The sequence below is a fragment of the Terrapene carolina genome, unplaced genomic scaffold, assembly GCF_002925995.2.
Source record: "Terrapene carolina triunguis isolate 2854851 unplaced genomic scaffold, T_m_triunguis-2.0 Scaffold183, whole genome shotgun sequence".
NCBI lineage: Eukaryota > Metazoa > Chordata > Testudines > Emydidae > Terrapene > Terrapene triunguis.
In genome coordinates, this window is record NW_020664534.1 from 2,382,750 (window position 1) to 2,398,866 (window position 16,117).

Here is a 16,117-nt window from a genome sequence, read left to right on the forward strand (position 1 = left end):
GTTCTGTGCGAGTTCTTCATGAGACTAGTGAGTCAGAGAACAAGTGGGACTGCAGCTTCTAACCTAGTGAACTGGCTTTACATATGACAGACTTGGAATTACCCAATCCAAAATCTCAAGCCTGAGGAATCCAAATTACCCATTCCATGTCACCTACAGTGTTTCATTTAAAGGCATTTGGAAGCCTTAATATTACATTTCCAACACACATCAAGGCAAAACTTCTACAGTACAGACCTTAAACTCCACCTCTCCATGGTTTGGTGTGCTCTAGCACAGGTACCTCACTGGGTCTTCTCTGTTCTTCATGGTCTTTATTTTAACCCAGAGAATTGAAACATTATCTTTCTCTACTCTTCTGCTCAATGACTTCTCCTCTTTCCTTTCCCTCTCTCTCCTGGATACATCTTGCCTGTTTGAACTGACATTGCTGTTTTCCCCCCAGCAATGTAATGCCAACCAAAACAAAGTTTTGATCACGTCATAAGGCTTCTAGTTTTTCCATTGTTATAGACACCTAGTTTTTTGTATGAGTAAACTTCCATATTTTCTCCTCCTGTATTTCTCTTTTGGCCTTCCTAGTATGCCAAAATTCCACTTTGATTTTAATTTCTTAAAAGATAATTTTGCTACCCTACATCCTTTCCTCTTATTGCATCTTTCTTTGATGCTCTGCCTGTTTACCTTTCTGCAACTTTTCCCTTTGCTGTAACACTCCACCTGTTCTCCTACTTTAGTGTCTCCCTGACAAGCCCTACTAGCTTACTACATAATAGATTACTTGAACATTGAGAAAAGAGGTAGTGCAGTACTGCCCACACTCTAAAGGAGAAAGACTAATGCTTCATTCTAAATCAGTCCATTGCCAACTCTTGGGCCACCAGCTGACCCTCATTATTCTACTAGCTGTATTTTCCACAAAGCTGGTAGAAGTCCAAAATTCAGATACGTAGCCCTTGACCTCAAACTATTTTAATCTTACCAAAAAAGGGAGCATACAAACAAAGTAGTAGGACAGATGATGCAATACACATTTTTCAACTTCTTCGCCCCCTTTCATTTACCCTATTTCCATTGCTACTTCTAAAGCCTAGCACTTTATCAGTCAAACATTACTTATAACATGCCACTTATTCAATTAAAACTTTTACATTTTCCTGCCATCCAGCCCTCCCCCTCCACTGTCTTATCACCACTTCACGACATCATTGCCTCCATCCTCACACAGAGCAACCCTTAGCTTCTGACCTGATGTCTTTCCATCCCATCCTCCCAGCAATCATCCCAATTCAACTGGGAAATTCTCCTACCCTCTTACTGAGGATTTCACAAGAATGGTCTTAGTCAATATCACAGAGATGGGCTGTGAAGGCTCCCTTTCACCCATGGTATCTGCTGCAGTCCAGGTGCTTCTCAGGGGGTCTAAAGCAGTAATTGGGAGGTGATTGGTGGGCCTCTGCCTCCACATGGTTTTGAGGACTCTAGGAATCCAGTGTCTCAGAGCAGTGTTGTGTTGTGCTCTAGGGGTGAGTGCGGGAAGGGATGCATGGATTACTCTGGCCATGGGAATGCTAGTACATTCAGTGGGTCTAGGTTGTCCCCCCCCGACAGGTGGATGGTGATTTAGAAATAAAGGCTTCTAGATTGGGGAGTGATATTTTGTTTGACTTTCAACAAATGTCACACCTATATCCATTTCTGTAAGAGCGTTCCCTCCTAACTAAGCACTGTAATCTCTTCATCTTTAAAAAGGCTTAGCATTTCAAATGCATGTCTACATAGCCCCGTCCATCCTCCCATCCAAAGCCTGCAGAATGCCTTATTTGGCGATTTGCAGCTTGCTGATGTCTTTCTACAGCATCAGGTCTACACAGTATTCTTTGAACTGAATGTGCTGGGAATCCCCAGCCACCCACCTAGTTCTATTAGGAGATATCTCACCTATCACTTTGTCACAGTAATACCTTTCGAAACCCAAGAAGAGTTTTAACCGTGCTCCCTAAGGAGAGTCAGTGCTGGTATAAGCATACCTGTTTGATTGCTTGAGGGGAAGGTTTTCAAAAAAGCACAAATGAGAGTTAGGCATAAATGGGAGTCAATCTCCCTTTGACTTTCAGTGGGTCTTGGGGCCTAACTTTCACTTGTGTCTTAAATCTCCCTCTTAACCTCAAAGGTATCATGTGGTTCTTTACAATAGGTCATTTCACATAGGGTTGGTGCATGCAAAGGGAGTTGCTGCGTGGCCCTGTAGGCTCTCATGAGATATATATGGTAACAGGGGACATCAAACTGTGTCCCAACATAATGGAACATCTCCCTGGGTTGTGAAAGAGAGATCTCCTTGGATTCACCTTTATTTCCTATTCAGGTGCTGCTACACTTCTGTCATTTAGAAATTTTAATTTTCTTTACTGTATTTGGTTAAAAGCAACCCTAAAACATACAGTAAATCACTTATGGTCCATTTTCTCCGTTAACACTTGCATTTAAAAAATTTCAATTTTCAATCTTCTAATTTTCTCCCAAAATTTCATGTAAAGCTCAAAACCCTTAATTTTAGTTAAGGTTTGTAACTTGCTTTAACCATGTAAAGCACCTGATACGTGCAAAGTATTACTATAGGCTGTAAAGCTCAGAATGTGACACTAAGTGTGCACGAGAATAGCTATAAGGCAAACAAGCATTTATGATTTCTTTGTGGATAGGAATGAGGAAGAAATGAGCTAGGAGAGAGTGAACCTGGTTTGTAAAAATACTGGCTAACTACCACATCTGGTACATGGGCTGGAGCAGATTATCTGGAAAGGGCTTTATTGCATGCAAACAATATAACAAAAGGGATGGTCATAGAGCAGATGGGGGATAAATAGGTGTGGAATCTGACACCTAGCATGGGAGTCAGGGACATGCTCTAGGGAGAAAGAAAGTGCATCACAAGGCCTACATGCTCTGTGGTGTGGTGTAGATGAAGGTATGAAAGCTCCGCCATATCCAACCATACTAGAAAAATTAGGAAATCATATTGCAGGTGTGAAGCAACTGAAGATGGTCCAGAGGAGCCCATTTCATTTCTAAAGACATCTCTAGAGGGTGGATGACTAAGTGGACTTTAACTGGGAAGAAATTTCTAGAACCGTACATAGAACTAATCATTATTAGTTCTTCCGATGAGCTACCCTAAACTCACAAGTTTAAAACTAGAAAGAAGATGTACTGCAATTATTGTTGAGTCACTCTAAGGTTTGATCAGGTGTTTCTAAATCCAGGATCATAAAAGGGTTGGGGATCCTCTCTCAGAGGCATAAGGAACCAGGGGGCAAAAACCTAAAGGCCCTACAGAGAAATCCAAGACACAGTCAAGCTAAGGTTGAACTTTATATAACTGTGTTAGACCAGCATTTCCTACTGCCAACTGAATTCAATGGCTGCTCCTTTCAGTTCTTCAGGGGGACATGACTGAGCAACAGAACATTTTGTGGGCAAAAATGTGGCTTTTAAATATAATCACTTTTTTTTAAACTACTCTTCAAATTACTTAAAACTTTTTTTTAGCAAGTGACTACAATTTTTAAAAAGTGCTCCTTTTCTGGACCTTTCTTCTAGTAATTCAAAAATTAGCTTTATAATAAAAATAAAAATGGGGAGGTTTTTTAGAACAGTAGCTCAAAGCTTCAGACCCTAACAAATAGGAAAAACAAAATGCAAAAAATACAGAAAACAGAATGTACAAAGTATGGCAAGTTCAAAAAAGCCTAACAAATTTGGGAACGAAAATATGGTTGACAAGGCCAATGTAATTTTGAGACTGTTTCTGAATGATCTCTTGATAGGATTATCACCTCAACCTTCTTTCTTTAAAAGGTAAAGGGGTCCTTCTAATCTCTCGGTGAATAAATGATACAGTGAAGTGGTTCTTCAACAGTGGTCCACAGAACAATCCCTTGGGGGTCTGCAAAGTGCTTGCAGGTCACATGCTGCTTGGGAGAACCATTGTTAGTGAGACTTCTGACTGTGAGAGAAAGCGTTTTGAGTCTATTGAGACGACTCAAACAGCAAATCACTAAGGGAAGATGAGCTGTCACCACAAAGTGTGCTGCAGGGAGCAGCAGGTTGCTCAGAGTTGAGAGAACTAATGTACTTCAAACACAACCAAAAGGAAAAGATGTGCAGCTGGTCAGAGAGCTAGGAGAGTAGAAGCATTCTCCATATGTCTTCTCTCCAAGTCCGGTCCTCTGAAGTCCTTTAGAACAGTGGTTCTTAACCTGGGGTCCATGCACCCCCTGGGGGTGCGAGATGCCCTTTCTGGGCGTGTGAGATGCCCTTTCTGGGCGTGCGAGACATGCCAGATTTTTTTTAGAAGGTAAATCATCAAAAACACAAATTAAGCACAGGCACGTAAGTACAATTACTTTCTTTCATCAAACCTATGTAACATTATACATTTTTCAACGATTACTGTAATATACAAACAAAAAATATATCTAGGTTTAAAGAACTGACCTACTTCAACAATTTTTGATAAGGGGTGCGAGAACATATTTTGAGAACCAAGGGGTGCAGGCTGCAGTAAAGGTTAAGAACCACTACTTTAGAACATACATCATCAAGTTGATTTTGATCAGTGTGAACATACGATAATGCAGATTTAAAAAAAAAAGACTCTCTCTCTCTCTCTCTCACAAACAATGCAATGCTGCAAGGTGCTGAGCATCTTCAAATGCCACTAACTCCAAAGGGTTGAACTAACAGTGTATTTTTAATTATAAAGAATTTACCAGATCTCTGAACTGGGATGGAGAAAAAAAATCTAAAGAGGATTACATACTGTAAATTAATATAAAAGTTTGTTAATGGAGCTCTATTTACATTTTCTATGTATTAGTATTTATTTAGTGATAAGTATGCTAGGGGCCTTTCAGGCAGGTATGATGAGATCCTTGCCCTGAAGAGCTTAAAAACCACATTCAGAAATATCCCAGGGCTAGCTGTTAAGGAACAATTTGTTTTTATTTGAAAGAACTATCAAGGGTCAGACTTCTAAAACTGGATTGCAAAGGTGTGCCAGTAACGGATACAGGATTTGGCCTGCAGAACCTTTATTACGGGGGATGAGCCATGTGAAGGAAGGAACCCAACTTGACTCTCAGAACCCAGGTTAGGTTGGTATTTTTTTGGGGGTGGGGGGGTAGGAACAGGTCAGGCAGAAAGAAAAACTTAGCACCTATGATATGGAAATCTTTGAGAAACATTCAATATGGAAGCCCACAATGCCCATCACTTTTCAGAATACAATGGCACTTGAGAGAACAATGGGAGCTGCTGGGCTCTGAGCTCTTTTGAAAACCTGGCTCCTTGCGATTGTTGTCTCTCTCAGAATTTGACTACTTTTCAAGGTATCTCTAGGGATGGGAATGCAACAAACAATATACACTGATGGAGAGGTATATTTGTTCTGTCCCTTTCCCCGACCCTGTGTCTATCTTTCCTATTTAGACTATAAACTCAGTCACTAAAGGGACAGGGACTATGTTTTTCTATGTTTGTACAGTGGCACAATGGGCCCCCTCCCCTTCTTGGTTGGCCCCTAGGTACTACCATTATAAGCACGAAAAATAAAAATGGAGTTGTATTTTTCAAGTGCAGCCATTTCACTCTTAAAACAGAAATAAATGTGATGCAAACATGCTATTTACACAAAAAACTTCTGAGTTCCAGCAATCCCAAGCTTTCATCCTCATGATGTGGAACAAGTGCAGTGAACACATGGGCAAGGGGAGGGATAGCTCAGTGGTTTGAGCATTGGCCTGCTAAACCCAGGGTTGTGAGTTCAATCCTTGAGGGAGCCATTTGGGGATTTAGTTGGGATTGGTGGTCCTGCTTTGAGCAGGGGGTTGGACTAGATGACCTCCGGAGGTCCCTTCCAACCCTGATATTCTATGATCTAACCAGCAAAGCTAGCTCAGGTTAACCTCTCAAAATGAGGTTCTTTAGTTGCTATTGTTTTATGGCAGAAGCAAGTATTCCAGCATGCCCTGGCCTTTGAAGAATCCACACAGACACTTACCAAAAAAAAAAAGAGGGGGGGGCAATTTTCTGTTTCCCGGCTAACCGTCAGCACTAATGGTGCTGCAGCAATAGCAATAACCTATAACTATTGCTCTCCTCAGCTCCCCACTTTATAAAGCAAAAGGAAAACAGACTACTTCGCACTGTTCTTGGAGCCTGATCCAAAGCCCATCAACGTTGTCTTCCCGTGGACTTTGAATTAGGTCCTCAGTGAGCCTGTGCTGCAGTGGTCCTTATTCAAGCCAGGTGGTTCCTGGGGGAATAGCACTGACCTGGCTTCCTGCTGGATCAAGGACATGAAACTTCTGAATAACTCTTTTATTTAAAAACAAAAAACAAACAAAAAAAAACCTCTCCACCAAAAAAAAAAGAAATGCAGAGTGAAGTCAGCCTGCCTCTCCCCACTGCAGGGAAACTCTCCCACACACTCTGATTATGTTTTTCTACCCCAATTGGGAGTCCATGTGCCGAAAATCAAGTCATATCAGCATCTTCATTTTTCCTGTCTTAGTCAGCTTACTTGTTGGCACCAGTGGCTACATTTACCAAATTATTTGCAAGCTCTTATACTACTATTTCTACAAGATGGAAGAGCTCTTCTGGTGCACTGGTTTAGGATCTGAAAGACAAAAGACATGTTACAACTTACCTGCCATACTAGATGCTCCACCTGATTCTATAGCCTTTGAGCAAGCAATCCTTGAACTTGATAAGTCTGCATTTCGGCCCACTGATACATGTTTTGGCAGAACTCTATTTCTGTCAGAGTGAACACCCCAGACTGACAGCTGTGCAATTGCATTACATGATATAGTCCTTACACTTTTAGTCTGCACTTCAGCTGACAAAGTGATTCATGATTAAGTAATTGAAAAGAGAAAACTCACAGGTTAAGTAATCCATGCTAAGAAGGGTTAATTCAAAGGGATGCCTCCTTCCCCAATACTAGAACCTGTTTCTACAGCCCAGTCTCAGGGCCAGGCCAATATTCTGATGCTGCAATGGGCCATAAACCTGGCCCAAGTCACAGACCTGGCATTACAACACCTCCTGGAGTCCCTGGTGTAGGAGGGATGTCCGGGCAAGAGGGAGACTGGTACTTTGGTGTTTTTCTATCTAGTAATTGCTGCATTACAAAATAGGCTGCACTGAATTGTGCTGGGACTGAACTGGCCAGATATCCCTCAGTACTGGGGGAGATGGGGGATGGGAGGAGTACAGAAAGATGGCATAAAGACACCTTAGCCCCAATCCCTCTTGAAAGCATCAACTGGTGCTCCAGCACATCTGAGAATCTCTCCAATATATACTACTAGAACACGAACCAATGTAATTTTGGATTCCTGGTGTGATGTCTGTTCATCAAATAGCATCTCTAATTTGCAGAAAAGACAGTTTTGTCACCATTTGTGATCATGCAATTTCCAATTCTTGAAAGAGACAAGGTAGGTGAGGTAATATATTTTATTGGACCAACTTCAGTTAGTGGACAAAACAAGCTAACTCTTCTTCAGATCTTACTGGGATATGAGAGAGAGAAGGTATTTTATTGGACAAACTTGGACCTGAAGAAGAGTTTTGTGAAGCTCGAAAGCTTGTCTCTTCCACCAATGGAAATTGGTCCAATAAAACATAATACTTCACCTTGTCTCTCTCATTTCCTGGGACCTACATAGCTACATTTCTAATTCTTATGGAATCAGGAGAGGATAAGTCTTCAAAAAGTTTTTCTAAAAAGTACCTACAACTAATACAAAGGAAATTATAATTTTTTAAATTAAACTTTTAAAAATTAGGATGAAGAACATTTTCAGAAATTAAACATACAGTACAATGGGCATCCTGGAAAACTTGCTTTGTTAGCATTCAGTAGGTGGCGGCATCTGTTTATTTAGGACAACTGGAAAGATTTCAAAAGTAACTTTTGTCACATAGAACAATTGTGTATTTTACTATTTGGAACACAACTGAGAACTACTTTAAATAAATAAACGGTGGCATTCTCATGGGAAATCCTGGCAGGAAACCTATACAACATGACATAAGAACATTTATTTCAATAGATAATGGACCTAAATTATTTTATGAAATGTAATGCAAAACTGTGATATCAAAAGAGGTTTCCTACAGTGGCTTGCAAATAGGATCCAGTCTGAAATCCTCACAGCCAGAGATTTTCAAAAGTTATTATAAAGTAATTTTTAAACTAAAGGAGTTACCTTTAGCAGTCAAATTCACCAAACATTTTCAGAAGAGTAAGCAATAGAATTTTGCTTTGAAACATGAAGGTTTCTGCCTTGCTAAGAAGTAAAAGTGGTGAGTTGCATTTCTAGCATTCAAAGGTTGGTATCACTGATTTATTAGCTAACTATACTTTCTAAATAGTAGGGGTGCCAATTTTAGAAAAAACAAACCCCAAAGTGTACTCAGTGGTTTGAGCATTGGCCTGCTAAACCCAGGGTTGTGAGTTCAATCCTTGAGGGGGCCACTTAGGGATCTGGGGCAAAATCAGTACTTGGTCCTGCTAGTGAAGGCAGGGGGCTGGACTCGATGACCTTTCAAGGTCCCTTCCAGTTCTAGGAGATGGGATATCTCCATTAATTTAATTTAAATTAAAATACATATTCAAAAGGTATCAGAGTAGCAGCCATGTTAGTCTGTATCCGCAAAAAGAACAGGAGTACTTGTGGCACCTTAGAGACTCAAATAAATTTGTTAGTCTCTAAGGTGCCACAAGTACTCCCATTCAAAAGGTAGAGTCTCTTCCTAGTTCACTGCAGTGGCAGAAGTCAGAGCAGCATCACTGGAGAGAAAGGTTAAATGCAAAATGTCAGACTTTGGGCTTGTCTTCACTATGGGGGTAAGTCGACCTAAGTTATGCTACTCCAGCTATGTGAATAACGTAACTGGAGTCGACATAGCTTAGGTCGACTTACCCCGGTATCTTCACGGTGCTGAGTCGACGGGAGACGCTCTCCAGTCAACTTCCCTTACTCTTCTTGGAGAGCTGGAGTACCGGGGTTGAACGGAGAGCGCTTTGCTGTCGATTTTGCGGGTCTTCACTAGACCTGCTAAACCAATCCCTGCTGCATCGATTGCAGCAGCGTCAATCTCCCTGTAGTGGATACCAGCCCTTTACCTTTTTAGTGCTCCCCAAAGGAAACAACTGTGGATGGAGCAAAGGGGAGCAGGAGATGACCTGCCCCTATTGCTTGCAATACCAACCCTCCTTACCCCTGAATCTCACTGCTGTTATAGGTATTCAGGACCACTGAGTAGTGAGGGGTGGACATGCCATAAAAAAAAGTAGATGAGAGTATCTGAGGTGCTTCTAAAGAGAAGGAATAAGATAAGTGCTTTCCCATTTGGTACCAGGCATGAAAATTGCTATATACAAATAATCGTAAAGGGCAAAATTCACCCTTATGCAGAGATCTAGCACAAGGCTTATGCACCACTTAAATCTTCAACATAGGGCTAATGTGGTACTTTAAGGGGAGATCTTTCGCTCTAAATGTCTTCAGCCCCGTATACAACAACAACAAAAAATACTGCACAGAAAAGCAATACTGAGTATAAACAATATTTATAGAAATCAAATGAAGTTCCATAACAAAATCATGAATCATGAAGTGATGAATACTCAGTTGAAGACTATACATATTATATTGGCACTTTCACATTGCAGTGAACTGTACATTCAAGTATTTCCAGTGGATTCCAATGAAAAATCTTGGGCCTGATTTATCACTGGGTTACTCCAGGTGCCACCATTGTAGCAACAGCGTGACCCGAGCGTAAAACTGGAGTAACACAGTGGTGTATCATTCCCCTAACTTCCACAAAAATTGCATTAATATCTTTTAAACAGATAAATAATAATATATCCAAAACAAATCCAGAAGCTTGAGAATGTTTATTTGTACTTAGCACATACAAGGAAGATCAAAACAAATATTAATGATAGCATTTGTAAACAAATATACTTCACAAAGTTATATACTATCAAATTTGCTCTGAAAAAATGCAGGGTTATCCCTATTTACAAATGCAGGGTTTATTAAAATCAAGTTAAAAAAACCTACCAGTTTAAGATATCCCAAATATAAAGATATTACTTATTCCAGCAAACTTCAAAAGATCAGTTGTAAGGCCAAATTAATAAGAAAATATGAATAAAGATGGCGCTACGACTTTCTAATTAAAATATAGGCAAGTGATCAAAATACCAGTCACGCCTATGTAAGGGCCTGAGTTTGTAAAGTGTACATCCAACTTCGCAGAAGTCTAACATCTTTTTTATTTAATCAGGACCCCCGTTTCCCCTTCCCTCAAGTACTACATTGATTACAAGCTACCTCTTGAATCACCCTCTTGGAGAAAATTTTTCACAAGGTAGTTTTATGTTTCCTCATGGTTTACATTCACAATTTCATTTAAAAAAAAATCAGAAAAAAGACAGCAGCACCCATTATTAAGGCATTATTTTTTTTAAACATTCCTTGTGTTCATAGCAGCAAATACTACCTTTAGGCATAGTATGCAATTTCTCATTGGTTTAATGAATACATCTGAGTAGTAATAGAGTAATCTATTAAGTTTAACATTATAGTGTTTTCCCTATACTTGTGTTTAAAGTTATATAAACACCTGTAATTTTATTTTGTGGGAAAAAAACCTTTGATTATGTCAACAGGATCCCTTTATCACTGGCCATTTAAGTCATTTTTAATTACAAAAATGAGTTTTGATTCTGTTTTTCATTTGTTTCACATCTCCTGTTCTTGTATCAGTTAAGAAACTAAATTTCTGATCCTTCATTTTTTAACTGGGTTCATAAATTAAACAAGCTGATAAAATAATTAGATGTGGTGTGTAATATTTTAAAGAAACATGCCCAGAGTTGCACAAAAATATGATAAATTTAACAATTTACAAAAATTTCAGAACTTGAGCCACAGTGAACTCTGACCAGTTTTCACAAAACTTATCAGATTTTTACAAAAATATTGAAAATACTTCTTTCAAGATTGTCTAGGAACACTAACTAAACAACAAGATGGCCCTACAGATTAAGACACACACTTTTTACACAATATACTTTTAACATAATGCACAAACAGACAATGCTTATGGAATGTAATGATCATCTAAGATGGTAGGTGAAATTAGGATGACCCAGTTTCTCAAAGTGTTGTCATGAGTTTATCTTGATACACCATACTTTGGATTCCTCCTAAATTCTTCTGGTTCTGATCTTGGATATACTGTAAATTGCGGTCCTCTCCACTTGTGGTTGGTTTCCAATATGGCCTGTCATCATGGTAGGGTGGCCTGTACCATTTGCACAGTTATTGGTTAGTGAGAGATGGAAGTAGATTTTACAATTATGAATGATATACAGTAATATGAGTTTATCAGATAGGCTCTAAAATGTACATGAAAAATGATGGCGAGTGAACAGCCATGGAAGGGAGTAGTGGATAGAACCATGGGCTTGATGTAAAGTCCACTGAAGCCACTGGGAGTCTTTCCATTGACTTCAATGCACTTTGGATTAGATCACGTGCACAGCACTTTTAGAATCTTTTCTTTCAAATGTTAAAAATAAAAATAATCATGCTTGAAAGCCACTGAATTTCCAGGGGAAAAGATTTAACTGCAGCAAGGCTAAGTGGCTTTGTCAAATGAGCAATAAATGAAGAATCATGCAAAAAGTTGAGCTAATGGAAGTACTATTTCCCAAAGGCTTAAAAATTAAAAACACAATAACATTAATGAAGCAATCAATCATCCACCCATAAATACTGCCATTTGCTCAACTCTGATGGAGTTAGTTACACATTCACCTTGTTAAACCCAACAAAACTTCTAGTTCCTGCAGCTAGAATACAAGTTTGTGTACAAATATACTCTGAACCCTGTAAAACCACTAGGAAGAAAAATACGTTTTCCCTAGCATACTGGTATAGGTAACTACTACCATCACCAAACTCTCCCAAGCTTTCTGAAGGTACTATGTACCAAATCACCATAAATCATTTCAAGAAGCAGTTGTTTTAAGCAACATGATGAAAAGTGAATAAAAATAATTGCGTAATGCCAGACATACTTCTGTATTAATACATTGAAGTTGCGCTAATTTTTTGAAACATTCTTTCTTTGTACGCTACCAAAGTAGGCTGAAAACAGTGAATCTAAAATTGAAAGCCAAGTTTTTATTTTACTTGAAGGGAACGTCAATAATAAATCTAAAAATTACAAATGACCACTAACCTCAGTTAGATCTTGGAAGAAAATTCAATCCTACAAGATTTTAATTGAGTAACAGCAGAACAGTTTTACTGAGGAGCTTTTATAGAGATAAGACGGAAAGTGACTCTGCACCTTCTTATTTTGGAGTTTACATTATTTACAAAACAGAACAAAACGGCCTCCCCTTATCTCTTGTCCCAACTCAAGCCCAATTCTGCAAACCCAGCTGTGGGAGTTATATGAAACCAGGGCTTGATCCTGCCAGGGGCTGAGCACTCTGACACAAACCCTACCCAACCTCTTAAACCCATGCTCTAACTTTTATCACATGAGTAGTCCCATTCACTTCAATGAGACTACTCACATGCTTCAAATGAAAGCATGTGTTTAAATGCTTTGCTGGATTGGGGCCAGACTGCTCAGCACCTTTCAGGACTCATCTGAAGAGGGCCTGCAGGATTGGTCTGTTATGTATCTCTTGCAAGCTTAGCAAAAGCCATTTTTCATATTTTCCTGTAGCTCTTTGCAATGACCTTAATCTTCACTGAGGAAAAAAAAAGTTCTCTTACAAACTTTTTAACACACTGCTCTGCTTATCTCAACATTACTCTGCCTAAAGAAAAGTTTTAGGCTTTAAAAATATCAGAATTAATGAGACTGATATCATAAATGGAAATTCCTTTTAGAAAAAACCCTTAAATGGTTACAAAATCTCTGTAGAGGCAGCTAATCCCTGGTAACAGGAAACTGGAGATTTTAGAGTTCATTCAGTGTTAAAATCAACAGGAGAGATTTTGAACAGTAATTTTATGTCAGATTCATTACATATTTTAAAGTTTTTTTTCCATAAATGTAGTTTTGTTTTTATCTTAACATTTATTTTATTACCAGACTCTCTAGGAATTTTGAGATGGAGATAAGTAATCTGCAGATCCACCTGAGAAATATTGAGTCTTCCATCTCTATGCCCTTTCCCTGCTTCTTCAGTCCTATAATCTCAGACCAGACTATCCTTTCTTCCACCTTACAGCCTACCCTCACCACTAGTGCTCACCTACACTCAGCACTAAACTCCACCCACCCTGTGATGGAATTATCTTATCTAAGAATACTAAGAGGAAGAGGCAGGAAGATGGGATAGGTGAGAACAGCAATATTACGCACTCACGGTGGTGCAAGTTATATACATCTGAAAGTCCTAGACACTGTCTGGCAATAAAATAATACAAGTCAAAAAGAATTATATTTACCTAGGAAAAAAGCACATAAAACATACTGATTTCAGTTTAGACTGAGTTTCTTCCAGTCTTGTTTTCACTTAATTCTTGTCTGTTAGCACTAAAATTTAAGTCTTTATGTAGTGAGATCAGCCATATTCATAGCTATACAAATACTGAATTTTCAAGTGGTAGTTTTAAAATGTTCTTTTTATGTGATTTTTAAAAAAAATCTACCAATCTATTAATACAATGTTCAATAGGAAAGCACTATAATTTTCCATTTAAGTTTTTGGAGTACAGGAAAACGGTTGCCGCATATTACGAATCTGTACGTTGTTGATTTAAGCCCACCCTAAAAGGACATGCTCCACTGTCTTCTGAGATTAAATGCTAATCAAAGTAAAATTAATTTTACTAAAAATATTAAGCACCTTACTGCCAGACACACAACCTACAGAAATTAATTCAAAAGGAAAATTTAATCCTAAAATTTTGTTTTGAATAATAAATTAAAAATAAATCTAAGCAAACTATCAAGTTCCTTTTAATAAATTTAATAGACTTAGAATATGTCAAAGCAAAAACTGAAGTGATTAACATACATCACCTCATAGTCTCATCACAGTTCTAATCCAACGGGTTGTTTAAAATGAAGAAAAAAATGATTCTTCCCATACAATGAAGAGAGCTTACCTTACGTTCACAGGAGTATGAGGGTGCCAGTGTGGTGGACCAGGATGTATATTAGGGTGATACTGTGGCTGGAAGTAAAATATTAGCTTTGATTATGTCATTGTATCACTTCTTAATCGGACTGCATTTGATTAATTTTCTATGGAGCTCTTTTTAAAGTGAAGAGTTGTCCTCAATTACATCATCCTCATGTTACAATTGCCTGCATTGTTACTGCAATTTCATACTTTCACTACCAGTCGTACCAAAAAATGATTAAGGACCTGCCTTATAAATATACCAAATATCACAATTGCAGCTGTTGAAAGATGTGAGCATGAACTACTACCATGGAACCTACAGCTTCGTCCACACTTGGAGCTAGGGGTGTAATTCCAGCTCTTGTGCTAAAAATAATGCAGCAGCTGTGATAGCACAGGCAGCGGCACAAGTCCAGAGTAGGTAGCCACAGGGTTCAGGCGAGTTTGTACTCAACATGGCTAGCCCATGTCGCCATTCGCTTCTGCCCATGCTACACAACTATTTTTAGTATCCGGGGGTAGCCGAGTTAGTCTGTATCTACAAAAACAACAAGGAGTCTGGTGGCACCTTAAAGACTAACAGATTTATTCGGGCATGAGCGACCAAAGGAACCATAACTGATTTAATGAGCCATTCGCAGTTTCACTGTACCGGCCGTGTGTACTTAGACATGCATGGCTTAATCTTTGAGACAAGACTATTTTTAGTGTGCTGGTTAATTACAATATGTCTACACAAGTGGAGACTCACAGCTCCCAGTTTCAAGTGTAGACATAATCCAAGGGACACTGTTATGCATAGAACAGTTCTCTACAGTGTAGTCTGTCATAGTTTGAAGATAGCAGTCAACCAGGGATATCAGCACCACCTAGGGATTTGAAAGGCAAGATTCAGCCTCTCTCCCATGTTGCTCAACATGTGCATAGAGCAGGGGTGGGAAAACTACGCCCCGCGGGCCGGATCCGGCCCCTCGGGGCTTTGGATCCGGCCCGCGGCGCCGCCGGCACCACGTCCCTGCCGGCACCACGTCCTTGCATCCCCCGGGCGGGGGGAGCAGAGGGCTCCATACATTGCTCTTCCCTCCAGGCACCGCCACCCGCAGCTCCCATTGGCCGGGAACGGGGAACCGCAGCCAACGGGGGCTTCGGGGCAGGTACCTGGAGGCACGGCAAGGGCAGCGCACGCAGAGCCCTCCGCCTCCCCTCCCCCAGGGGCCGCAGCGCTTCTGGGAGCAGCGCGGGGCTGGGGACAGGGCAGGCAGGGAGGCTGTCCTGGCCCTAGTGCGAACCACTGCCACCCCGGAGCCACTTGATGTAAGCGGCGCCGGGCCGGAGCCCAAACCCCTCCTGTACCCCACCCCCAACCCCCTGCCCTGAGCCCCCTCATACACCCTGCACCCCAAACCCCTGCCCTGAGATCCCTGCTCCATCCTGCACCCCTGTGCACCCCAACTCCCTGCCCTGAGCCCCCTTGTACACCCTGCACCCCAACCCCCTGCCCTGAGCTCCTGCTGCACCCTGCACCCCAACCCCCTGCCCTGAGCCTCCTGCCGCACCCTGCACCCCTCCTGAACCCCAACCCCCTGCCCTGAGCCCCCTCATGCACCCCGCACCCCTCCTCTGCCCCAATGCCTTGCCCTGAACACTTTCCTGCGCACTGCACCCCCTCCCACACCCCGCACCCCACCCCCCTGCCCCAGCCCTGCATACAAATTTCCCCACCCAAATGTGGCCCTCGGGCCAAAAAGTTTGCCCACCCCTGGCATAGAGCCTTTTGGTGAAATGATCTTCAAGCCCGGAGCTTTACGAAGCACTAGCATGAGCTTGGTTACAGCTGAATGAAAGTGAGGAAATGTTTTTGCT

The 16,117-nt window shown here is 40.6% G+C and overlaps 1 protein-coding gene across 1 annotated transcript in view; it reads right to left on the reverse strand.

Moving 5' to 3' along the window:
* Nucleotides 1-9,736: 9,736 nt before the first annotated feature.
* Nucleotides 9,737-16,117, reverse strand: part of EPB41L4B (erythrocyte membrane protein band 4.1 like 4B) — a 137,432-nt gene continuing 131,051 nt past the window's right edge. The window contains exons 15-16 of the mRNA XM_024209267.2: nt 14,235-14,302; nt 9,737-11,400 (exon numbers count right to left, since the gene is read on the reverse strand). Of these exons, the coding sequence (XP_024065035.1) occupies nt 11,253-11,400; nt 14,235-14,302 (216 nt within the window). The 3' untranslated portion in view covers nt 9,737-11,252. The remainder of the gene's footprint in view (nt 11,401-14,234; nt 14,303-16,117) is intronic.